The sequence below is a fragment of the Astyanax mexicanus genome, chromosome 18 (genome assembly GCF_023375975.1).
Source record: "Astyanax mexicanus isolate ESR-SI-001 chromosome 18, AstMex3_surface, whole genome shotgun sequence".
In the NCBI taxonomy this organism is placed as follows: Eukaryota; Metazoa; Chordata; class Actinopteri; order Characiformes; family Acestrorhamphidae; genus Astyanax; species Astyanax mexicanus.
In genome coordinates, this window is record NC_064425.1 from 18,914,260 (window position 1) to 18,940,631 (window position 26,372).

Genomic DNA, 26,372 nt, shown 5'->3' on the forward strand with positions numbered 1-26,372 from the left:
AACCAGCAATTACCTTTTTGAATAGTAGTTTCTGAAGGAAACTACAGATAAGATATTGAATGATGTTCAAAGCGAGTTTGAGGTCTTGCATGCATTTTTTTAAATAAAGTTAGTAAAATAGTTTTTTTCCCCCTTCTACATATGGATCACAGGAGAAAATACAGGAGCCTTTCCCTAACTCTTACTCAACTGGGCTTCTTAGTTTCACATGTTTAAAGTTTAATGTTCAAAGTGGAGGCGATGGTCTGTGTGAAGCTCTTCATCTTAATTACTTATCTTGTTCAGTACTTTACCTCTAGTTTTATTACCATGGTGAGTAAAGAAGTCTCCTTTAGACCTTTCCATAGCATCTGCCATTAGCTACTACACAAGGGTTTTATGGGAGAGGTGCAAAAGAAAACAACTTTATTCTTGGCCTTAATAAATATAAGTAGGTCAGAAGTTTATATACACTTACCATGAACATACGAATCACATTGGACTTTAAACTGTTCTGGGACATAATGTTCAGTAACAGAGTCAATGAGACATTAAACTTTTAGAATTGTTTTCTTTGCCTTAAAAAACATTTGGTACATTCTGCACAAAGCCTGTTAATGATTACACTGGCCATGGTCCAACCTGATAAGAGATGTTAAAACCTATATAAAGGTGTGCTGTAGGTATAATTGTTACTCTGTATGTGTAACGCTGACCCTGTATTATTTCAGAACATTGAAATCTTGTGCATTACCTTCTTAGTTTTGCCCTTTCATTACCTTTCATGTTTTATAACCTTGAGGAACATATGTAAATGTTCAACCTCAAATATAGTTATGTTTTGTTTACATTCCATGGTGTATTGTTTTAAAATCTAACACGAATTTAGCATTCATTTTTAAAAAATACTGTTTTTAATAAAAGGATCAGGCAAAAATTAGCACATTACAACAGAAGACTTTTGAGAGCAAACTGTGAATTTTGTGGACACTATAACAGGATGCTCCAGCTGGCCTTTGAAGCAAAGCCTGGCTGTCCAGAGCCTATAAAGCCATTAAAAAAAATTAATAGCATTTTTTTACAAGTGTTATCCATTATATAAGCAATGAGATGAGCAAAATGAATAAAGTCCAAAATAATGGCGTGTGTATGACTTTACACCGTGTGAAACAGGCATGCGCTGGCTATCTGAGGAGAAGTTTCCAGGACTTCATTCAGACAGCTTGTTGTCTCCTAGTTCATATGCACTGGTCCCAAAACAGCAGAACAGCAGTGCATCTTGTCTGCCACTCAGGGTCAGGTTCTCCTTACAGCTCTCATTTTTGATGAAAACAATCTGACCTTCCTGATTCATGAAAAAGTAGAAACAGCTTCCAATGCCTTTAGTCACTGTGACACAATTAAAAGTTCATACATCTTTATATTTTTTTCTTCCTTTTTTTCAACTGTGAATCTAATAACACATGTACAGTGAGTCCAAGAAGTATTTGATCCCTTGCTGATTTTCTTCGTTGGCCCACTAATAAAGACATGATCATTCTATACTTTTAATGGTAGATGTATTCTTACATGGAGAGACAGAATATTAAAAAGAAAATCCAGAAAATAAATCTAAGGAATATATATTAATTGATTTGTATTTCATGGAGTGAAATAAGTATTTGATCCCTTAGTATTCATTAGCAGTTCTGGCTTTTACAGACCAGTTAGACACTCCCAATCAACTTGTTACCTGACCTGAAGCCACCTGTTCTCACTAACCACTTGTGTGAAAAACACCTGTCCACAGAATCAGACAGATCACACAGATTTCAAGTCTCCAACATGGGTAAAACCAAAGAGCTGTCACAGGACCTCAGAGTCAGAATTGTTGACCTTCACAAAGCTGGAATGGGCTACAAAAAGATTAGTAAGGTGTTGGATGTGAAAGTAACAACTATTGGTGCAATTATCAGAAAGTTTAAAGAGTATAACATGACAATCAACAGACCTCGGCCCGGTGCTCCAAAGAAGATTTCGCCTCGTGGGGTGGCAATGATGCTGAGAACGGTCAGAAATCGTCCTGCAACCACTCGGCAGGAGTTAGCAAATGACCTGAAGGCAGCTGGGACCACAGTTTGCAAGGAAACAATTGGCAACACTTTGCGCAACAATGGATTCACATCCTGCAGTGCCCGAAAGGTACCCCTGCTGAAGAGAGCACATGTGGAGGCGCGCCTCAAGTATGCCAATGATCATTTGAAAGATGAACCAAGTTATTGGGAGAAGGTTTTGTGGTCAGACGAGACCAAAATTGAACTTTTTGGCCTCAACTCCACCCGCCATGTGTGGAGGAAGAAAAATGCTGCCTATGACCCCAAGAACACTGTGCCCACCGTCAAGCATGGAGGTGGAAGCATAATGTTTTGGGGGTGTTTCTCTGCCAAGGGTACAGGGCTACTTCACCGCATCACTGGGAAGATGGATGGAGCCATGTACCGCACAATCCTGAGGGACAACCTCCTCCCCTCTGCCAGGGATCTGAAAATGGGCCGTGGTTGGGTCTTCCAACATGATAACGACCCTAAACATACAGCAAAGGCAACAAAGGATTGGCTCAAGAAAAATCACATTAAGGTCATGGAGTGGCCCAGCCAGTTGCCAGACCTCAATCCGATCGAAAATCTATGGAGGGAGCTGAAGGTCAGAGTTGCCAAGCGACAGCCCACCAACCTTCATGATTTAGAGAGGATCTGCAAAGAAGAGTGGGCCAAAATTCCCCCTGGTGTGTGTGCTAAACTTGTGGTTAACTACAACAAACGTCTCACCGCTGTGCTTGCAAACAAAGGCTTTGCCACTAAGTATTGAGTGTGTTTGGCAAGAGGGATCAAATACTTATTTTCCTCATTGAAATACAAATTAATTAAAATATATTCTTTAAAATTATATTCTGGATTTTTGTCTTGATATTCTGTCTCTCCATGTTAGAATATATCTACCATTAAAAGTGCAGAAGGATAGTGTCTTTATTAGTGGGCAAACAAAGAAAATCAGCAAGGGATCAAATACTTCTTGGAGCTTTACTTAAATTTTAAGGTTTCTAATCCGAAGATGGTTACAAAACTATTTTTATAACATTTATGATAAAAACACTCCTGTTACTGGCACTCAGTCCTTTTTATGTTTTGAATAACAAGAGTGAATGGGTTTTTAGCATAGAATTAGCAAAAACATAGAAGAATTGCTAAATGGGGGCTATGCTAATAGCATGAGGACATGAGCACATTCTAGTGATTTTTTCCAAAAGTTGTAAGATTTGTAAAATATACAGAAAAACAAATGAGGGAACTTAATTTTGGTCTTCCCATGGTCTTCAGGACATGGAGGTGTTTGCAGTTAAAGTTCTGGCGTATTGCTATCTTGCTATCTTTTTTGTACTTAGTGCGCAACAAGTTTGAAACATTAAATCCAGTTTATGTCATTGTGAGGGCACCTATAGGGCACCACATGACATTTAAACCACTGGTTGACGCTCATTAGTCATTAGAGGGACACCTAACCCTTCTCTAATGAATATGGTAACATGTTTTATGGGTTAATCGTGTTGATTTTTCTGATTTGAGGCGCATTTTCATTCTGCGCGACCATTTACCGTAATGTTGCCTCTATAAGCGCATACTCATTTAAGACGTTGTCCTCCGTGCTCCGTGTGTTGAGTAATAATGTTTACTTAGTAACACTACGGGGGTACATAACATAAATTGGCGACGAGGTGGGATTTGATTTCGGGACAGTTCTCGTCGGCTGACAGTGAATGTTTCGTCGGCTTTGTGAGAGTTTTAGACCGGAATGGACACCACGTGCGTGGTTTCCTAATGTGCTAATCACCTGGGAGCCAACCGTCATCGGATTCACCGACATCTAGGGCTTCGAGTTCGTCTACGGTGCGTATTATTACGGGAAGACGCATTATGGCTGGAATATATGGACATATGGACGTTTTCGATGAGTCTGGTGAGCATTGGGCAACGTATATTGAACATTTTGAGCATTATGTGGATGCAAATGACATTCCGGAGGCTAAGAAGGTTTCAATACTCTTCAGTGTTATGGGTCCTAAAACGTATGGACTGCTTCGTAGTTTAGTGGCTCCCGTGGCACCTGGCACTAGGTCTTACGAACAGGTAGTGACTGTGCTTAAAGATCACTTCACGCCGAAACCGCTTGTTATAGCCGAAAGGTTCAGGTTCCACAAGCGTAATCAGGGGGAAGGAGAATCGGTAGCACAGTATGTAGCAGTGCTAAAAAAGCTATCAGAACACTGCGAGTTTGGAGCTTACCTAGAGGACGCTCTGAGAGACAGATTTGTGTGCGGATTAAAGTGCGAAGCTGTGCAGAAACGCCTTCTGACTGAGGACAGTCTCACTTTCAAGAAAGCAGTGGAACATGCAGTGTCAGCAGAAACAGCAGCAGACGTCCAGCAGTTAAGTAATTCCCTGAAAGTGAATGCGGTGTTTTCGCACAGTGAAAAATGCCACCGCTGTGGGAAGGGAAATCATAGTGATGAGGACTGCTGGTACAAAGATCGCGAGTGTCACCAGTGCGGGAGGAAGGGCCACACGAAACGAATGTGCAGGGGTAAATAGAAAGGCAGACATGAAAGAGACCGTAGACACAAAGAGAGAATGCCTGAACAGAAAAGTCATACACACAAACGCAGTGTGAAAGATAAGAAGAAAAAGATTCATCATGTCGAGGCAAATGAAAGTGAAAGTGAACGGACGAAATCGGATAGTGACAGTGAATTGGGACTGTATGCAGTGTCTCAAAAAGGGAAATATTCACGCATATCAGTAGTGCCAAAAGTCAATGGAATGGAAATGGAGATGGAATTGGATACCGGGGCAGCAGTGTCATTGATTCCTTTTGAACTGTATAAACGAAAGCTGCACAAAGTTCCTCTGCAACCTACTGAGATCATGCTAAAGACATACACAGGAGAGGTTTTGGCAGCAGAAGGAATCATTAAAGTGCAAGTGGCATTGAACAAGCAACAGGCTGTTTTGCCACTGTATGTGGTGAAGGTGGATGCTCCACCATTGTTTGGCAGGGAGTGGCTGAGAGCCATTCAAATGGATTGGAGAGACTTAAAGACTGTACATGTAATTGGGCTCACACAGACAGACAGCTTAGAGACCGTGTTAAAGAGACACGCTGCTATTTTCTCTGATCAGTTAGGCACCATGAAGGGAGTGAAAGCCCGGCTCACTCTCAGACCAAGCAGTGTCCCCAAATTCTGCCCACCACGTAACGTGCCATATGCTCTCCGACCGCGAGTGGAAGCCGAGCTGGAACGCCTCACAGAGCTTGGCGTCATCTCACCTGTGGAGCATAGTGACTGGGCAACGCCAGTGGTGCCTGTGAACAAGAAGGACGGCACCGTGAGGCTCTGCGGGGACTTCAAAGTCACCCTCAACCCAGCCCTCTGCATCGACAAGTACCCAATTCCACGTATTGAGGACTTGTTTGCTTCCCTCGCTGGAGGTCAACACTTCAGTAAGCTGGATCTTTCCAATGCGTATCTGCAGATGGAAGTAGAAGAGAGCTCCAAGAAGTTGCTGACCATCTCAACACAGAAAGGACTTTTTTGTTTCAATCGCTTGCCGTTTGGGGTAGCGTCATCGCCCGCCTTGTTCCAGAAGGCCATGGACCAGGTACTCCTCGGGCTGCCACACACTCACTGCTACCTGGACGACATACTTGTCAGTGGTCCTGACGAGCAGACACACCTGAAAGCTCTGGATGCAGTACTTGGTAGGCTAGAGGAATACGGACTGCACCTCAAGCAAGAGAAATGTCTCTTCTTTCAGGAGTCTGTGGAATACCTGGGCCACATCATCGACGCTGCTGGGCTCCACAAGTCACCGGAGAAGGTACGCGCCATCATGGACGCACCTGCACCAGACAATGTGAGTCAACTGCGATCTTTCCTAGGAATGCTTAACTACTATGGACGCTTCATCCCTTACCTGGCCACTGTGCTTAAGCCGTTGAACGAACTGCTGAACAAAGAAAGAAAATGGCAGTGGACGTCAGTATGTGCATTAGCATTCCAGAAAGCCAAAGCACTCCTGGTAACACAAGAGGTGCTCACACACTACAACCCTGAGCTGCCTCTCCGCCTGGCTTGCGATGCCTCACCCTATGGGGTCGGAGCGGTACTCTCTCATGTCTTGCCGGGTGGTGAAGAGAAACCCATCGCCTATGCATCCAGAACCCTCAGCAAAGCAGAGCAAAATTACGCGCAGATCGAGAGGGAGGCGTTGGCGATCGTCTTTGGAGTGCGTAAGTTCCACCAGTATCTCTATGGAAATACGTTCACTCTGCTCACTGATCATCGCCCGCTCACCACCATCCTCAGTCCAGTGAAAAGCACACCATCCATAGCTGCAGCTCGCATGCAACATGGAACATGTACCTGGTCGTAGTGGACGCACACTCCAAATGGCCTGAGGTACACATCATGGATAGCACCACGTCCAGCAAAACCATCCAAGTACTTAGGGGACTTTTTAGTTGCTATGGCATCAAACACAGCCTTGTAAGCGACAACGGCCCTCAATTCTGCTCTGAGGAATTCAACACGTTTCTGAAAGTCAATGGAGTCAAACACATTCGCTCGGCACCGTACCACCCTGCCTCCAATGGTTTGGCAGAGCGCTTTGTGCAAACTTTCAAGATGTCTGGATGCGTTCCTCCTGACCTATCGCAACACCCCTCATGCGACTACCAGAGAAAGTCCTGCTATGCTCTTCGTCGGGCGCAAGCTGCGTTCTCGTTTGGATTTCTTGAAACCCAGTGTGGCTGGCGCAGTGCGCCAGTCGCAGGAGGCTCAGCAGCAAAGACGCCAGCTACACTCCAAGCAGAGACAGTTTGCAGTTGGTGAGCCGGTGTTTGTGCGTGATTATAGGAGGGGGAAGGATAAGTGGATACCAGCTGGGGTGATCGAGAAGACTGGACCAGTGTCTTACAAGGTAAATGTGGGAACACAAGGGGTCTGGAAGCGTCATGTGGACCAGATGCTGACTCGGCCCGAGTCAGAACCACCGGAGAGTGTGAGTTGTCCTCTGTCACTACCACAGACAACCACGCCTGGTGCCACATTTGATCCAAGTACGTCTCACCAGATGGAGGATACAGAGACAATTACACACACAACACATACACCACCCGAGACACCACAGTCTACAGAAATGACACGCACAGGTCATTCAGAGACAACAGGGACTGTACGGCGAAATCCTGTGAGGATCACACGACCGCCAGTGCGGTACAGAGATTAGTGAACTTTAAATATAAAAAAAAAAAGTTTGCTTTTGCAGAGTGTTGTTTAATGGTTGAGTGTTGGAACTCTGTTGTGGTTATAGGCCGTAATATTTATATTCGTCTTTTTCTTTGTTAATGTAATCTTTTGTAGTTTAAGGGGAATATGCTAAAAGTTTCAGAAGACTTGTTATTTTGTGTTGTTGGTGTTATTGACAATGAATCTTAGTGGGGAGGAGATATGTTATGTATGAACCTAGAGAGGCCCTACCTATACTTACCACTAGAGGGCAGATTGCCACTAGGGCACGGGGATTCTGAATGTAATGTCAGCTCGGGGGGGGGTGTTCAATAAACAAATGGTGATCCAAGAAGACGTTGTCCTCTGTGCTCCGTGTGTTGAGTAATAATGTTTACTTAGTAACACTACGGGGGTACATAACAGTGACTTTACTCCAGTGTGTGGAGGTGTGTGTGTGTGTGAGAGAGAGAGAGAGAGAGAGAGAGAGAGAGAGAGAGAGAGAGAGAGAGAGAGACTAAAACCTACTCGGTTCTGCTCGCCTCTCAACGCAGCGTTAGTTCTCCTGTGTACAGGATGGAGTTTGTACTATCTGTGAACTTTTACATCGCTGTGCTCACTGCTGTTTTCTTCTTATTCTGGAAGAGTCGGAGAAAAGGATGTCAGAAGGCTTATGAGAGGCTGCCTCCAGGTCCCCCTCCTGCTCCAGTGGTGGGAAACTATTTTCAGCTGCGAGGAAAGGAGCCGTACAAGCATTACCTTCAGGTAAGTAACATAAATTCAACTTCAGGAACCTTACAGCAGCCTGCAGAACCCGTCAGTACAGAAACTGCAGGGGAAGAACTCTCTATAATGCACACAGTATGCATTATACAGCTCTGGAAAAAAAAACTAAGAGACAATTTCTGTTGCTGAATCAGTTTCTCTCATTTGCTATTTATAGGTATATGTTTTAGTAAAATGAACATAGTTCTTTTATTCTATAAACGACGAACAACATTTCCTTAGAAACACTTGACTTGAATTATTGGTACCAATCCGGTAAAAAATATTTGTTGTATTAATCACAACAATATTCTGTGACTAAATCATGGACTTAACTGTATTTTTGTCCCTATTCCAAAAATAACTGAGTAGTGTGACTTACACCTGACAGACTAGATCCTTTTTTACTGTATTATAATATCGCAGGGTAGTTTTACTAGCATTTTATACTAGAATATTCTAATGTGTGTTGCTGAGTTTAACTGAGAGTTTTATTGGAAAAAATAAACATTAGTGTAGCTCCATATTCCACACTTAACAGCTTTAAAAAAGGGGAAACATGCCTTCGTTGACTGTGAATCTGCCAATTTTTGGCACATGTCACTCTAGGCTTGGTTTTCACCTGTATATGTTAGAGGTATAAAAGAAACAATAGTGCCTACATCAACGGTAATGAAAAACTAACAAAAACATCTTTTCCACCTGTCACAAAGCGTATAAGCCGTGCATTGCCTTATTGTTATGACCTATTGTGAATGTAAAAGTGGATACGCTTGAGAATTGTCTCCTTGGGATTTGCACTGAAGCAGAAACACATCCATGGAGATGAAGCATCACAGCGTTGTTTATTTAACACTATACAATACAATACAATAGTTATTTTTTACATTTACTTTATTTTTTTTAATTTAGACAATATGAATCTAAGATGCTTTTATTTGCTCAACTTAATGTTGTTTATTAATACACCTCCATTCCTGCATTCAGGTCTGCAACACATTACAAAAAAATTGGGAATGTAAGGCATGTTTTGGCACAGAGGAGAGCAAGGAATGAAGTGTCTCAGGTGGCATTTTGACCCATTTTTTTGCAACCACATTTAAAATGGTGCAATAGTACAAAGTTGACAGTTTCTTTTTAGAATTATTTAAACATTATGTATTAGGGACAGGTCAGGACTGCAAATTGGACTTAGAACCCGCTCTATACCAGTACCTTTTTATTTCGTGGCCATGCTTTGTAATGTGTGCAGCCTTGTGGATTTGCATTGTCTTGTTAAAAAAATCATGGAATCTCTGGAAAATATGTTATCTTTACATTTATCCAGAGGGACATAGAAATTTATTCCTGTTACAGATGTGGGCCAATGTAGTGTTAGGAGTCTTGCCCAAAGACTCTTATTGGTGTAACATAGCACACTGCGTACATACATTTTTCTTCCACAAAAGATGTTGTATACTGATTTTTCTGAGCACAGAGACAAGAGAAGCCCTAAATTGCCTCGTCACAACTTTTTCTGTAATGTATCATAGGCTTGAAATGCAGGAATGGATCTATATTAATTAATGAAGTAAAGTTAACCAGACAAAATATGATATGATATCAGGCTTATTCTGTCTACAACAAAAAAATAAATAAAACTAAGTGTAAGAAACACTTTAAGCACTTTAAATTTACTGTCCCAACTTTTCCTGATTTGTGTTAAAAATGAGCAATGAAAAGGCAATGAAAACCGTATTTGCAACTTGTATAAGACTTTTTAAATGTATAAGACTGGTAGGATATTAGTAAAGTGTACCATTTTTGGTTCCTCAGTATTTTCTTTAACTGACGTTACAACATATCTAAAAACAGTTACCACATCATCTTACACCGCTTAGCATAACAAAATAATTCAGATTTACAAGCTTGTAACTCAGTCACAATGTTTAATTAGGTTTGTTTTCATAATTAAATAAATCAGTTATTAAATCAATCAATAATTCAGTTTGTACAACAGCTTTTCAAAAAAAAAAACATTATTGTTTAAGCTAATACTGTCAAATTGCTCAAACTTTGCACGTTTCTCACACTTTTCTCCATCAGTTTAGTAAAAAGTATGGCCCTGTTTTCACCGTCTGGTTTGCTAACACTCCTGTTGTGGTGATCTCTGGATACCAAGCCTTAAAGGACTCCATGATTGGCATGGGTGAAGAGTTTAGCGGTCGGGCGAACTATCCCCTCTTACTGAAGGTCTCCAATGGATATGGTCAGTTAATTCATTACACAGCAGCCATAACATTGAGACCAGATCAGTACCTGTTTCCTTGCTCTACTTGTTTTATACACGTGTTCTCTGATCTACAGGTGTTTTGGTCAGCAATGGAGACAGGTGGAAGCAACTGCGGAGATTTTGTATCACGACTCTGAAGGACTTTGGCATGGGTCGACAAAGCATTGAGGAAAAAGTGAGAGAAGAGACCAGTTATCTGGTGCAAACCTTCAGCACTTTTGGAGGTACAGTAGCATGCTTTCTATTATGTGATGGTTAGGAAGCAATTGATTTCAGTTATAGTGAGGTAGTGGGTAACATAGAATATGGGTGCAAGGAATATGATGGGTCCAGGATATTTTAATCTTATCCTGTATCAGGATAAGAATATCCTTTATATTTCACTTATTTCTAGGTCTATGCCATTTCTGGGGTTCCTTGACAGATTTGTATAAATACATAAGCCTTTAAAGGGGTGCTTTATATGAATGTGCAGAGGTTTTAATATTTTGAACATGGCTGTACCTCTAAAATATTATTAAACCCCAACAACTTTGTGTTATTTAACAGTAGAATCATGTTCACTTTTGAGTTAGGAACATGCATTTCTCTGATTTATTGTAATGATTATTGTAGCTGTATTTGATCTAGTTTACTACTGGAGATACTGTATCATGTAGCATATAGAAGTATATACAGCTCTGGAAAAAAATGAGTTTCTTTGATTTTAAGATATTGAAAACCTCTGCAATATAATCAAGAAGATTTCACCTTTTCTGCAAATAAATTCTCTAAATGACAGTACTTCTATTTGGAATTTGGGAGAAATGTTGTTCGTAATTTATAAAATAGTTTAGCAAAATCAGAGAAACTGATTCAGAAACTTTAATGGTCTCAGAGCTGTATGTTGTGTAACATCACATTCCTAATATTGGACTGTGCAAGTCCCACTTGCCATTTCTGATGGCAGTACTGTAGATCACAAACTACTGCTTGGCTTAAATACCTGAGAGTTAATAATAAGATTTTAGTAAGGTCTTAGTAAGAATAAGACAATACACTTATAACAAAATTCTTCTGTCCATGTACCTCATAGCATGATACATCACAGAGTACAAAAAGCTCAGTTTTCATTGACCAAAACAGACCAAATTGAAAGCTAGCAAATTAAAGAAAATTAAAAAAAAAAATCCAACAATGTCAGCAATAGTATCTGCAATAATTCTCACCTGATCTTTTTTCCTCCCTTTAGACTCTGCATTTAATCCCAAAGACCTGATATCTGAGGCAGTGTGCAATGTGATCTGTTCAGTTATGCTCGGCCACAGATTTGAATCTGATGATCCTCTATTAAAACTTTTCATCACAGCTGTTAATAAATACTTCCATTTTCTGAATAGTCCTACTGGTCAGGTACTGTATTCATCTACAGCCCTTCATTTCATACTGATCTGCCCTCTTAAAATGTGGTGTTTAAACATTTGTACAACCATGCTGAGTACATTACTTTTTTTTGTAATCTGAGAGAACTGATGGCTGATTGTATTCAGTTACAATGTAGAGTTTTTTTTTATCTTAAATCTACACTTTACTGTATGTAAGCTCATTTATATTTAAAAGGTATTGAAATCATGTAGGCTCCCCTAAAATGTATTTTATTGTAATTCAGTACATTTTAATTAGATTTTAGTATGAGTATTTGTAATATGAATTAGTATAAATTTACTTATGCTGAACTAACACAATTTTTTAAATAACTTAACACTCTTACATCTATTTCTTTTCTCCTGCAGGCCTACAACATTTTCCCAAAAATTGTTAGCTTCTTTCCTGGAAAGATCCATGATGTGCTTTCAGCTGTGCAGGAGACAAAAGCTTCTTTAAAACGTGAGGTAGAGGCACGGTGGAAGACACTGGATCCTTCCGCACCACCACAGGACTTCATTGAAGCCTTCCTTTTACGAATGGAGGAGGTAAAGTATTCTCTATGTATGCTATCCTTATAAAGCCATTTGTTTCTCTATAGTTCATATATTTAAATTTTTTATTTGGTTGATACATAATTTTGGGTCACACTTTATTTTGATCTATAGTAGAGCACACTTATTTGCATTGAATCAGTATTTAGGTGAATGCTTGTTGGAGCTGTTTATTTTTCAAGCATTGAAGGTCTATAAAAAAGAAAAAAGTGTTCCCAATTGTTGGTGTCCAGTTATAAGCCATTTGAAAATGAATAAACAAAATGAGACTGTGTTTTCTGTTTTAGGACAAATAAGCCTAAAATAATAGCTCCAAATGAAATAACCAAATTTAAATTTAAAGTTCTTTATTTTTCATTTTAGATTGGTTCCCAAAGAAGTCAGATATGATAACTGAGATAGTGATGCCTGTCTGTCAGTAATAATAATAATAAGGACAGTATTTTTTGTATTCTGCAGGAGAAACACAATCCCAATACAGAATTTAATTATGAAAACCTGTTGTCCACGTCATGGAATCTGTTTAGTGCTGGCATGGAAACCACCTCCTCCACCCTCAGACAAGGCCTACTTTACATGATGAAACATCCAGATATCCAAGGTGACAAATTACTTGCTGGACATCCTTAAGGAGTCTTAAGGAGTAACATCACAACTACATATTTGCATATTTCTTTAATAGCACAAAATGCAATTTTATTCCCATCTTCCCTATCCCTTTCTAGTGCTAGACAGTATATTAATATTTTATCATGTTGTGATACATTTTCTTATCGAATCAACAATAAGCGTTTTGAGAAGATAGTCCCTGTAATGATCAGATATACTCAGACAAGCGCAGATGCAGTATATAGAATATTTTAATAAATAGAGCAGATATCAATAATAACAACAGGGTAGTCAGACTGAAATATAAGGTCAGCGGGAGCAAACAACAACCAGAGAGGAAAAGCACTAACCAGAGTGAGGGACAGTCCAAAGTTCATGCACGGGGAGGCAAACAAGAGAGGATAATCCAAACAATCAGAAACGGTAACAGTCCAGGTAATACACAGAGTTCCAACAATAGGGAGAAGGCAAAAATCAGAATCGAGAATAACAAACCAGAGAGTCAAAACCAGGAGATCAAAAATATAGATAACAAGAATATGCTTTGTAATGAGGGCTAACCAATCGATTACTCGGCACAGAGTGTAAGTGAAGGGGGTTTTTATAGTGTGGGTAATCAATATTCAGGGCTTCCGGGTGGTGGCAGGTGAACAGGTGAGTGCGTGATATCAGAGTGTGGTGTGTTCTGGGAAGTGTAGTTGGGAGACTGGAGATCGTCTGCAGCGCTGAATGTGGGAGAGACAGCAGTGCTTTTAGCACCAGACCTGACAGTACCCCCGCCTGATGGAGCCGGAGCGGGAGGGACGCGGGGGCGACCTCGGCGACGCCCACCCGACGGACAGGGAGTACAAGCGGGAGCCGCGGCAGGAGCGGTGGAGGTGCCGTACCGGCGAGGGCTGCGTGAGCGGGAGACCTGGCGGACGGGTGCTGTGGAGTACTGGGAGCGTCTGGGACGACCCCGAGGTCGGGGTGCCGGCTTGCCGGGGTAGCGAGCGTGGAAATCAGCGAGAAGAGCAGGATCCAGCACGTTCCCAGCAGCAACCCAGCTACGCTCCTCCGGACCGTAACCCTCCCAATCAATGAGGTACTGCAATACGCCACCTCTCCGGCGAGAATCCAGCACCTCACGAACCGCGTATGTGGACGAATCCTCCCCCTCCACTGCCGCGGGTGGTACGTCACAAGGAGCCCCCTCAGCGAGCGGACCCGGGACCAGAGGCTTGAGGAGAGAAACATGGAAAGAATTATTGACTTTATACTGTGCAGGGAGCTCCACCCGGTACGACACTTCATTAATTTGAGACAGTATTCGAAAGGGGCCCAATGTACTTGGGCAGGAGCTTCCTGCAGCACCCCTCAAACCTAAAATCCCGGGTCGAGAGCCACACTCGGTCACCAGGTTGAAAGTGGGGGGTATCGCCTCGGTGCTTGTCAGACTGTATTGCTGCAAAACCTCTGAGACCTGCCGGTGAGTCTCCTCCCACACACGCTCGCTGCGATTCATCCAGTCATCCACAGCTGGCACATCAGAGGACACCACTGTCCACGGTGCCAATGGGGGTTGGTATCCCAGAACACACTGAAAGGGAGTGAGACCAGAGGTGGAGTTAATAAGTGAATTTTGTGCAATTTCAGCCCAAACGAGATAATGAGACCAGTCTGTAGGGTATTTAAAACAGTATACACGCAGAAACTTTCCCAATTCTTGATTTACCCTTTCACATTGCCCATTGCTCATCGGATGAAAACCAGAAGTCAGACTAACATGAACACCAAGGTGTTCAAAAAAGGCCCTCCAAACTCTAGACGTGAACTGGGGTCCTCTATCAGACAAAATATCCTCCGGAACACCAAAATGACAAAACACATGAGTGTAAATAGCCTGAGCAGTTTGAAACGCTGTAGGTAAAGCAGTAAAGGGAATAAACTTAACCCCCCGAGAAAACCTGTCTACAACAGTAAGAATTGTGGTATAGCCCTCAGACATGGGAAGATCCGTGACAAAATCCACGGCTAAATGCGACCAGGGTCGCTCAGGTACTGGCAAAGGCATGAGCTTACCGGCTGGAAGGGTTTTTGGGGTTTTACACTGTGCACAAATAGAGCACGAAGTAACGAAAGCATGCACATCAGCTCTCAAAGTGTCCCACCAATACCGAGAGGATATTAACTGCAGCGTGCGGGTAACACCAGGATGTCCAGAAGATAACGAAGAGTGAGCCCACGTGATAAGTCTATCTCTGAATTTTGACGGAACGAACGTTTTGTCTGGAGGACAGTCCTCCGAAGATGGATGACCAGCATATTTCTAAAACCCGGGAGAGCGCGTCAGCTTTGGTGTTGCGTTGGCCGGGGCGAAAAGAGATGGAAAACTGAAATCTCGAAAAGAATAACGACCAGCGAGCCTGACGGGAGTTCAAACGTTTGGCGGTTCTGAGGTATTCGAAATTTTTATGGTCTGTGAGTATGACAAAGGGGTGTTTAGCCCCTTCCAGCCAGTGACACCATTCTTCTAATGCCATTTTGACTGCCAGTAATTCCCTATCTCCTATACCATAGTTGCGTTCGGCGGCCGACAGCTTACGCGAGAAGAAAGCTATGGGGAAAAGTTTAGGAGGTGTACCACTGCGCTGGGAGAGTACGGCCCCAACCCCGGTTTCTGAGGCGTCGACCTCGACTACGAAAGGGAGGCTCGGGTTAGGATGCTTAAGTATAGGTGCCGATTAGGGATGCAAATGATTAATCGACTTTAGATTAATTGTCGATCAAGAGGTTGCTCGAACAAAATGTATTACTCGCGATTAATCGCTAGAGGGCGCTACTGTAGTAACTTGAACAGAGCGTGAGAACGAGAGGTGAACACGACTCGCGAGAGACCAGGGTTGAAAACAAAATGAAGCGGGCGAAAATAAGTGCGGTGTGGGACCATTTCAACATTGTTAATTTAGGCAAAGAAGTCAAATGTTCTCTGTGTAATGCGGTATTGAAATACAACAGTTCCACTAGCTCACTCAGTTATCATTTGAACGCCGTCACAGTTTCACTGAGAGCGCGAGCGTGTGATGAGAGAAGGGCGGAGGACATTACAGAGAGGATATGCAGCATGATCAAGAGAGATTTGATGCCAATCAAGACAGTTGACGGTACAGGGTTTCAGGATCTCTTTGCATTGAGGATTGTTGAGGATTTCCTAATTAATAGCCTAGATGCAGTTTCTTCATAATCTATAGGCTCAATAATAATCTGTTTGGCTCTCTATTTAATTTCTTCTATTCTTTTTTTTTTTTTTTAATATGTCTAATGGTACAAAAACGCAAAAACTGAGCCAGTCCTTAATTTATTTCTCTTTTTAAATTAAAGAATGTATTTTCTTATACCATAAAAAGTCTGCTTTCTTTTCCTAATGCATAATTAATTGAGGAATATATAATATAATAATAATTATAATAATATAATATATACTTTTTGAGCTCAGTGTTTTAACTATTTAGCTGGTATTTTTAAAGGCCCTATTGAAACACTAAAATTCAGGTAAAAACGCCGCTTATCAATTAATCGAAAGTCGATCGATAAGATCAATCAACTAATGATTAACGAATTAATCGATAATTTGCATCCCTAGTGCCGATACAAAAGCCGCTTTAAGTTTATCAAACGCGTGTTGGGCTTCGGGGGACCATCTCAGGATTTTAGTAGCTTTTTTGGTTAGGGCAGTAAGAGGTGCAGCAACACTACTGAAATTGCGAATAAATCGCCTATAAAAATTTGCAAAACCAAGGAAACGCTGAAGATCCTTAATAGTATGAGGGACGGGCCAATTAGTTACGGCTTCGACCTTATTATCGTCCATGAGGACGCCGTTTGCACTTATAATGTAGCCGAGGAATGCGATACGCTGTTGGTGAAATTCGCATTTCTCTGCCTTAGCATAAAGATGATGCTCTGACAGGCGTTGGAGGACAGAACGGACGTGGGCAATGTGGGTATTTAAATCTGGTGAGTACACCAAAATGCCGTCTATAAATACGATTACGTATTTACCCAACATGTCCCGGAATACATCGTCCATAAAGGATTGAAAAACGGACGGAGCGTTAGCGAGGCCGTAACTCATCACGAGGTATTCGTAATGACCATTGGTGGTGGTAAAGGCAGTTTTCCATTTGTCGCCTTCTCTAATACGGACCAGGTTATATGCGCTGCGGAGATCCAATTTAGTGAACACTTTGGCTTCTCTAAGTTGTTCGAGAGCTACTGGGACCAGTGGTAGGGGATACGTGTATTTCTGCGTGATTTGGTTGAGACCCCGATAATCAATACAAGGCCTGAGGCCCCCACCCTTCTTATTAACCAAAAAGAAACCCGACCCAACCGGCGATTTAGACGGGCGAATGAACCCCTGTTCTAGCGCTTCGTTAATGTACTCTTCCATAGCTTTCTCCTCGTCTTGGGTAAGCGGGTAAACGCGAACCTTAGGCAACGTGGCGCCTTCTTTCAAGTCAATGGAACAATCGTACGGGCGGTGTGAGGGTAATTTAGTTGCGTTTATTTTACTAAAAACTTCTGAAAAATCTGCATATTCAGGAGGAATGTCAGGAGTAACCTGAGCATCGGGGCTCTCTACCGAGGTGGACTGAACAGCTACTTTTTCTAACACTAAGCAGTGCGAATGACAGTACGGAGACCAGGACTTAATATCCCCTTGGGACCATGATATGACAGGGTCATGAGTCCTAAGCCATGGAAGACCAAGAATGAGCTGGTGTTCAGTTCTCGGAAGGACGAACAGAGGTAGCTCTTCGAAGTGGAGCGCGCTGGTCTGGATCGTGAAAGGCACAGTCTGCTGCGTAATGGGTCTGGAGCGCACGGTGTTCCCATCAACAGCGCGGATACAGATGGGATGATGCAGACTTCTGGTGGGGATGCCTCTCTCTCTAACCAGGTCCGCGCTGATGAAGTTGCCCTCGGCTCCAGAATCTATAAGTGCTGAGACAGAGAGTACACTGGTTGGACAGGTAACAGTAACACTGAGCGAGAAACATTTGGATTTAAAATGTTCAGGATTGTTACGTACCACATTAGCGCGTGGAGCGTTGCTGCTAGATTGCGGAATTCTAGCGTGTAAGCTGCAGCTGACTTGTTGCCTTGTTTGAGTGAGAGAAGTAACTCCCCGCAGGACTGACCATACTTGGTGTGATCAAACACACAACGAAACGTTTGCAAAAAATTATCGTAGCTTGAATCAGATAAAGTGTCCCAAACAGCTGTGGCCCATTCAAGAGCTTTACCAGATAAACGAGATACTATGAACCCGATTTTAGCTTTATCGGTTGTTGGGGGTGTATTGCTGAAAAAAACGGAGCACTGCAACAAAAAACCACTGCATTTCTCAGGATCTCCGTCAAACATCTCTGGTTTGCTAACCGAGAACCCAGACCCTGTAGAAGCAGCTGGGGGTATGGCAGGTGATGCTGTAACAGGGGGTGAGGGGTTCGTAAGACCCCGAAGGTGTTCCAGAATTTCTGAGAGCTGCTGCTGTTGGTTAGCCTGCTGGCGAGCGAGCTCGTCCACAGCTTGGGTCACACCAGCGAGTGTTTGTTGGTGTTGACCGAGCAGCTTGCCCTGGTTAGCTAAACCAGACCGAATTTGATCTGCATCCGCTATCTGATCCATAATCAGCGGCCGAGTAATCTGTAATGATCAGATATACTCAGACAAGCGCAGATGCAGTATATAGAATATTTTAATAAATAGAGCAGATATCAATAATAACAACAGGGTAGTCAGACTGAAATATAAGGTCAGCGGGAGCAAACAACAACCAGAGAGGAAAAGCACTAACCAGAGTGAGGGACAGTCCAAAGTTCATGCACGGGGAGGCAAACAAGAGAGGATAATCCAAACAATCAGAAACGGTAACAGTCCAGGTAATACACAGAGTTCCAACAATAGGGAGAAGGCAAAAATCAGAATCGAGAATAACAAACCAGAGAGTCAAAACCAGGAGATCAAAAATATAGATAACAAGAATATGCTTTGTAATGAGGGCTAACCAATCAATTACTCGGCACAGAGTGTAAGTGAAGGGGTTTTTTATAGTGTGGGTAATCAATATTCAGGGCTTCCGGGTGGTGGCAGGTGAACAGGTGAGTGCGTGATGTCAGAGTGTGGTGTGTTCTGGGAAGTGTAGTTGGGAGACTGGAGATCGTCTGCAGCGCTTAATGAGGGAGAGACAGCAGTGCTTTTAGCACCAGACCTGACAGTCCCTGCTTAAAGAACACAGACCAACTCTACAGAGCCATCTCAAAAAAATGTAATATCTTTGAAAAGTTACTTTATTTCAGTTATTCAGTTAAAAAAGTGAAACTCATATATTATATAGATGTATTGCACACAGAGTGATCTATTTGAAACTTTTATTTATTTTATTATTAATGATTATGGCTTATAGCCAATGAAACTCAAAAATCAGTGTATCAGAAAATTTGAATATTATATAAGACCAATTGGTACTTTCTGCAGTGTGGGCAGTGTGCCAATCCTGCTGGAAAATGAAATCCACATCTCCATAAAAGTTGTCAGCAGAGGAAGGCATAAAGTGCTGTAAGATTTTGTGGCAAAAACACTGCACTGACTTTAAACTTGATAAAACACAGTGGGCCAACACCAGCAGATGACATGACTCTCCAAACCATCACTGATCATCAGTAAATTTTACATTTCATTTGTAAATCAGAAGCAGAGTCTGGAGGAAGAGTGGTGAGACACAGAGTCCAAGCTGCTTGAAGTCTAGTGTGAAGTTTTTACTATCAGTGATGGTTTGGAAGGTGTTTCCAATAAATGGTCTTAATTCCCTCTTTTTCTTTCTAAAACAGCAAAAGTCCAGAAGGAGATTGATGAGGTGTTGGGGCCACACCGGAGCCCCTCTATTGCTGACAGACAGAACATGCCATACACAGATGCAGTCGTTCATGAGATCCAGCGCAGCATAGATCTCGCCCCTACCTCTGTTCCACATTACATGCTTAATGATACAGAGTTTAACAACTATTTAATTCCAAAGGTACCCTGACATTACATTTAGAAATGTTCCTTATTGCACATCATATGAATATCATTGTTTAATTCAAGCATTTTTATTTTTAGGGAGCCATAGTTCTTCCTCTACTGTCCTCTGTGCTTTCTGACCCCAAACTTTGGAAGAACCCAGATTGTTTTGACCCAGAGAATTTCCTGGATGAAAATGGCCGATTTAAGAAGAATGATGGATTTGTTGCATTTGGAATGGGTGAGCTCAAAGCTATACTCTGTATTATGGATTTATTAGAGACAAAAATTAAGAAAGTTAATATTTCATTCACCATAAAGCTGAACGTATCCATTTCATTCCTTTTTTTATTTTCACATTATCTTTAAAGCAAAATTAGTTAAAGAAGTGTTTTTAATTAGTAAATTTAGGTTTACACTTATGATAAATTTCTTGACCATTTCTTCCTGTGTGTTTTATAGGAAAGCGAGCCTGTTTGGGTGAGGCGATGGCCCGGGTGGAGCTCTTCATCTTCTTTACGTCTCTCCTCCAGCACTTCACCTTCAAGGCCACTGTCCTGCAGGAGGAGCTCGACACCACTCCTCTGATCTGCTGCTTTGGACGCATGCCGCGTTGTTTCGAATGCTATGCTGTTCGCAGGACGTAGACATCAGAGATAATTATTTAATGATACAGTCTTTAAAAAATATTTTAGTCATTATAAGAGAGAACAAACACCTCATGAATAGACTCTTTGTTAGGGATTTTTAGTTTAAGATACAGGTAAATGTGACCCGGTGCTTGTAGAATGGGGTGATATATTTGCTGCACTGTAGACAGGCCTGTTGCAACAGAGCAAGCAAACCAGTCAATTGCTTAGAGCCCTGAGCTGGCCTGGGATCCCCAGACAATGACCAAGGATAATTCCATGCATCATATAACCAGACTGGAACATTCATGTCTACTAGTATCCATGCACACCAGCGTTTCACTGTCTTTAAAGCACTAGGTGCATCTGCAACTTTCAAACAGCAGAAATCTGTTTAAATCTGATATGTTAAGCTATAAGTTGTGTGCTAAACATAAACATTAGCTTTGAGTGAGTGTTTTTAAGGATTGGTAGTTGCGAACGCAGCAGGTAATGCTAACTCACCGTATCTTTTCGGTGGACATTTTGCTGGATATTTTTCTGCATCCTTCAGAAACTGTGCACAGTAATAGTTTTAAATGTTGTTGGGTGGGATCTATTTAGCTTATGGCCCCCAAATGCCTTGAAACAGCCCTGACCTTGGATCACCAAAATGTGCACATGAGAAATGAACAATAAGAGCATCTGGATTTATTTGATCATCATTATCATCTTCACCAATGCAATATTTTTACATTGTAGATGCAAATTCTTACTGAACCATCAAATAATGAACACTTTGGCAACATTACTGTCAGACACAGAGCCAGAAGGGTGATGTGAAGCTTATTGTCAGCAGTGGAAAATAATAAATGTTTTTTTTTTAAATACATACCTCTCTGCTTCCAGTAGATGGCGCCTGTTTCTCGGATATGGAGTGACCTTGAAGAAAAATGTAATAAATACACTGACTAGGTGGTGGGACACACAAGATTACTCAATTGTAGATCAATAGTCGTAGTGGTGTGTGTGGGTGTGTATAGGGGGTAATATTCTTGTAATATTACCTTCCAGAAGAAGAAATGTATTATTAATGCATGTTGTGTCACAGTGGAAGATTAAAGCTGGATCCTGGAGCGAGGGTTTATAATAGGGCCAAGCAGAACCGAATGTTGGATTCTTAAGACAATAAAATAAGTTGTATGGACTCCACCATCAGTAATGATGCAGTTTAATCTTTTTGGCTCAATACTAAGGGTTGAATATGTGATATGAAAATACACTCATTCTATGTGCAAATGTTCATGGGTGTTCATATGAGTTTTTGAGTTGAGGATCATGTAGGGTGGCGATCATCCAATGTTCTGAGCTCACTAACATAATTTTTGCTGAATGCAATCAAATCCTCACTGCAATGCTCCAGAATCTAGTAGAAAGTCTTTCCTGGACAGTAGAGACAGTTACTCCAACAAAAGCATGATAAACTCATTTTAAATAATCTTGATTTCAGAGAAAAAAAAAGGAATTGGCACTACTTTTGTCAATATAGTCCATATATCTGTTTGTTAACATATATTTGTCATATGATTATGAGTACCTGGTTTTAGTTTCATATGGTTCTCTGCAATCAATTGTTTGCAATGTCTTTAAAAATTTACAAATATATTAATAATAATTAAATGAAATAAAACAATAAAAAATAATAATTCAATGTTCTCTAACCAGAGCATTTTGGATTGTCCTGAAAACATTTGGCCTTTCATTTAACTTGGGGAATTAATTTAGACAGGTGGAAATCTAGTTATAAAATATGTAAACAGAGCAGCTCAGAGTGTTTTTGTTTAGAATGATTCATTCTACAGGAATTTACCGGGTCAGAATTGTTCACAGTAGCGGTGAAAGGAACCAAATATTTAGCATTGCAGCCTCTAAAAACTGCCTCACTGAAAGCTATTGCATGTAATGCTCATACCTGTCAAGTTTTGGACTTAAAAATAAGGGATTTTTTCCGCCGCCCCAACAGCCCAAACGAGGGGAAAAAATATATATATATATTTTATATATATATATTTTTATTTAATAGATTTAAAATTGAAATTGAAGGGTGCACAAATTTACAAAAAGGACATGGATCAGATATATTCCATAAGTAAATAATAGTCCTAAGGGGCCTACACAATTAATAATCTTTCATTAATACTTCTTTCTATCGTTCAGTCCACTCCTGATCAGTTCAGTTAATTTCAGCCCTCTCCATATTTTCTCTCTCTCCAGCTCAACCATCTCTTCTACCCCTTCTAAATAATACATTACATTACATTATAATACATTACCACAATACTTGAGATTTAAACAAATTCTAACAAACCCTAAAACTAGCCCTGAACTAATAGAGTTTGGAAATGATAATTATTGGCTGATCAGGCACATCAGGGCAGGGCATTATATATATATGTAGATTTTTCTCAAACCCTGAATATCTATCTAGCTAATTCTAAAGTTAAGCTAACTGAGTCACAAGCTGTATTTTATTAAACACACAGTGGGTTTAATTTATGTTTTGATTCAGAGAAGAGTCTTTTTAACCAGCTATCAGAAACAATCTCATCACAGTTTACATGGTTGATTACCTTTCTTTTAGAAAAATCTCCGTATATCCAGATTAGTTTTAACGACAGCTGCTCCGACTAGCTGCCTGATCTCACAGCGAGGGGAGGGGCGGGGCTTCCCGCACACTAAACTGCGCTCCGCAAAACCAGCTAGCTGATTGGCTGTTTCTCCTGAAAGGCGGGACTTTCTCCTTGAACCGGCACCACGATTGGTTAAGAGACACACAGCGGTCAGTGCATTGTCGCCTGTGGCCTATATATTTTTTTATCTAGTATAATACGGGACATTTACGGGAAAATACTAATACGGGAGGACGGCGGGAAAGAGGAGTAAAATACGGTAGTTTCCCGGCCAAAACGGGAGACTTGACAGGTATGAATGCTTACCAGTTAGCTGCCTGATGTCTGAGACATTTGTTGTTGTTTTTAATATCAAGTCTTTGGCTTAAAACATATGCTGTTCATGGGCATTTACAGTACAGAGCACGGGTCTGTGTGTGTATGTGAGAGAGAAGATGAAGAGAGCTCGCTCGCTGTGAGTGTGTGTTCAGTCTGAGTGCTAGTTTAGCTTGTTAGCTTTAGCTTTTTGTTATTTTGGTGTGGTTGTGGCCAACAGCAACCCTTATTGCAAGTTCAGAAATAATGCAACTTTTAAACGTCGTTCTTGGTCATTCTTCCAACGCGTCCAGCCAGACGCTACCAAAACTCTAACTCCAGTCCTCCTTACAGGCTTCACTGAACTATCTGTCCAGGCAAATAACGTGGGCACAGCATCTTTCTACAACTTTCACATTACAACCAGGGTCTTAAAGAAACACTCTTTTGAAAAGTGTTCTGAAATTACTTTTATGTCCACGTTAATCTGTAATATCAAATCAGATCTAGGATAAATGTAACACAATGTTAACACGACGGGTAAATGCCAAACACGGCCCAGCTAAGCATGAGAGTGTACACTCCTGTAAGACCAGGCTCCTCATGGTATTAAAGAGCCACTAAACCCTAATCCATAATTTTTCCTTTAATAGCTGAAATGTGTTTCTTTGAAGTAATAAAACATACCAGACCTGCTACATTTTTAGAAACATTTCCTAACCAGGTTCAACTGTGCTATAGGCGAGGATAACGTTAATACGTACTTTTTTTTTCGTATAATATGCAAATTAGTCAATGATACCGTCACCCTGGGTATGTAAAGCCATGTTATGCTTACATACAAATCAGTCAATCAATGGTACCGCCCCCTCCCCTCCGCCAGCGAAGGAACCTGGCGTAGTAGCGGAATAGCTAGCGTAGCTAGCTAGCGTAGAAGCCCGGCGGCGTAGCGTACCGGCGGCGCAGCTAGCGTAGAAGCCCGGCGGCGTAGCGTACCGACGCCGCAGCTAGCGTAGAAGCCCGGCGGCCTAGCGTACCGACGGCGCAGCTAGCGTAGAAGCCCGGCGGCGTAGCGTACCGGCGGCGCAGATAGCGTAGAAGCCCGGCGACGTAGCGTACCGGCGGCGCAGCTAGCGTATCCCCGCGACGTAGCATAACGGCGGCGCAGCTAGCGTAGAACCCCGGCAGCGTAGCTTACCGGCGGCGTAGCTAGCGAAGGAGCCCGGCGGCGGGGCATTATGCCAATTGGAGTAGGATGTCCAGCAGAAAGTCTAATAATGCTTTCTTTTTTAGGTTAAAGTATATCCATGTTCTAAACTAACACTTTAGCTGTGAAAAACGGCAGCCCAGCCCAGGCCACTCGGCTCTCCCTCCCCGCCCCGCCCCTAACTGCAAACATCATTGCGGTGCCCCACCCAAAGTAGCACTCCCATTTTTTTTTTTTTTTTAGCATTTTTTGAAAACTGAGCCAGGGGTGGCGTCAGCTGAAATCAGGGGGTTTTGTAGCCTTTTAAAACTGATCGTAAATTTTGGGATTTGGGGCCCTATCTGGTGAGAATGGGGAATTACACCGAGCATGCGGAAGAATAATTTTAAACGGCGGATGTGATACGGGTAATCCAGGTTAAATTCAGCCAGAGAGAGAGAGAGAGAGAGAGAGAGCGCGCGCGCTCATTCAGAGGAAAATGTCTTCAAAGGATGTAAGAGAGTTGTTATATACGGTTGACAGTTTTGTCAGTGTAAATACTGTATATTAGTTTTAAATATTTTTACATATTATATTAAAATATTCATACATATTGTGATTTGTAGTTTAGGGTAAAGCATTTGTAATGCAGGTTAATGTAAATAAATTGCAGTGTGAAGGCATGTGTAAAGTGTAACTAGACGGTCACTGTAGCTATTTAACGTTATATTGTTTGCAACAATCATTATACACACACACACACATATATATATATATATATATATATATATATATATATATATATATATATATATATATATATATGTGTGTGTGTATATATATATATATATATATAATATTAGTATCTATATTATTTTATTTATTTATTTATACCATTGTAAGAGCAATACATAATAATCAGTAGAGGGCAAATGTTAATATGTTCTTTATTGCACGTTCAGAACTATAGGAAGCTCTATAGCCACTAGAGTTAGACTTATTGTGTGTAAGAGAAAAAAAGATTGTATACAGTCTGTCTAGCTTGCGGTTGTACAACAATAAAAGTGGTTCTGCTAAGATTCACCATCCAGTCTCCCCTGTTGTGTTGTCGTACTGGACTCGCTACCATATCGCCACCCAAACGTACTTAATAAAGGCAATAAAATCCACAGCATTTTAGAAGTAGTGAAAGCCAAATAACTGAAATAGCCCTTGCCGTTTAAACCATTTCAGGTCACGGAGCTCTCTGCACCGTTCAAACGCCAGCTGTAACGTTAATCAGCCGCTCTTTGGTTTCTCACTCTGTAGTTTAACCTGTGATTGGTTTGGTCCGCGTGGTGCTGATTAACTACCGCCTAGCAAAACTCGATTCTCATTGGCATTACATTGAAAATATCTTGACTTTTTGCCGCTGCCGCCGCTCTCCATAGAGAACAGCGGGAGGCGGAGCGAAAAATGCTTTGCTTCGCTGCAGTGTGAACGTACCGTAAAACTGAGCCGGATCCTCTTTCAGAGGCTGTAAATGTGACGTAAGCACGTAAAGAAGTGTGACGTGGCCAGAAGCACTCCTGCGAAAAGCTAACCCGAGACCCCAAAATTTCGAATTAATATACCAGGATTAGCAGGGATGGTCGTTCCAGCTC

At 41.6% G+C, this 26,372-nt stretch overlaps 1 protein-coding gene and 1 long non-coding RNA gene across 2 annotated transcripts; one reads left to right on the forward strand and one right to left on the reverse strand.

The window, feature by feature from the left end:
- Window positions 1-7,785: 7,785 nt before the first annotated feature.
- Window positions 7,786-21,781, forward strand: LOC103041915 (cytochrome P450 2M1). Its single transcript, XM_007236833.4, has 9 exons — window positions 7,786-8,065; window positions 10,151-10,313; window positions 10,412-10,561; window positions 11,569-11,729; window positions 12,110-12,289; window positions 12,755-12,896; window positions 19,780-19,967; window positions 20,051-20,192; window positions 20,414-21,781. The coding sequence occupies exons 1-9, from the start codon at window positions 7,877-7,879 to the stop codon at window positions 20,596-20,598; spliced, it is 1,500 nt and encodes a 499-aa protein (XP_007236895.3). The 5' UTR covers window positions 7,786-7,876; the 3' UTR covers window positions 20,599-21,781.
- LOC125782596 (uncharacterized) lies at window positions 13,140-19,256 on the reverse strand. The gene is made up of 2 exons (XR_007425320.1): window positions 19,161-19,256; window positions 13,140-13,668 (listed from the first exon to the last, which is right to left on the reverse strand). It is a non-coding gene; the product is annotated as an uncharacterized LOC125782596 (long non-coding RNA).
- Window positions 21,782-26,372: the final 4,591 nt, after the last annotated feature.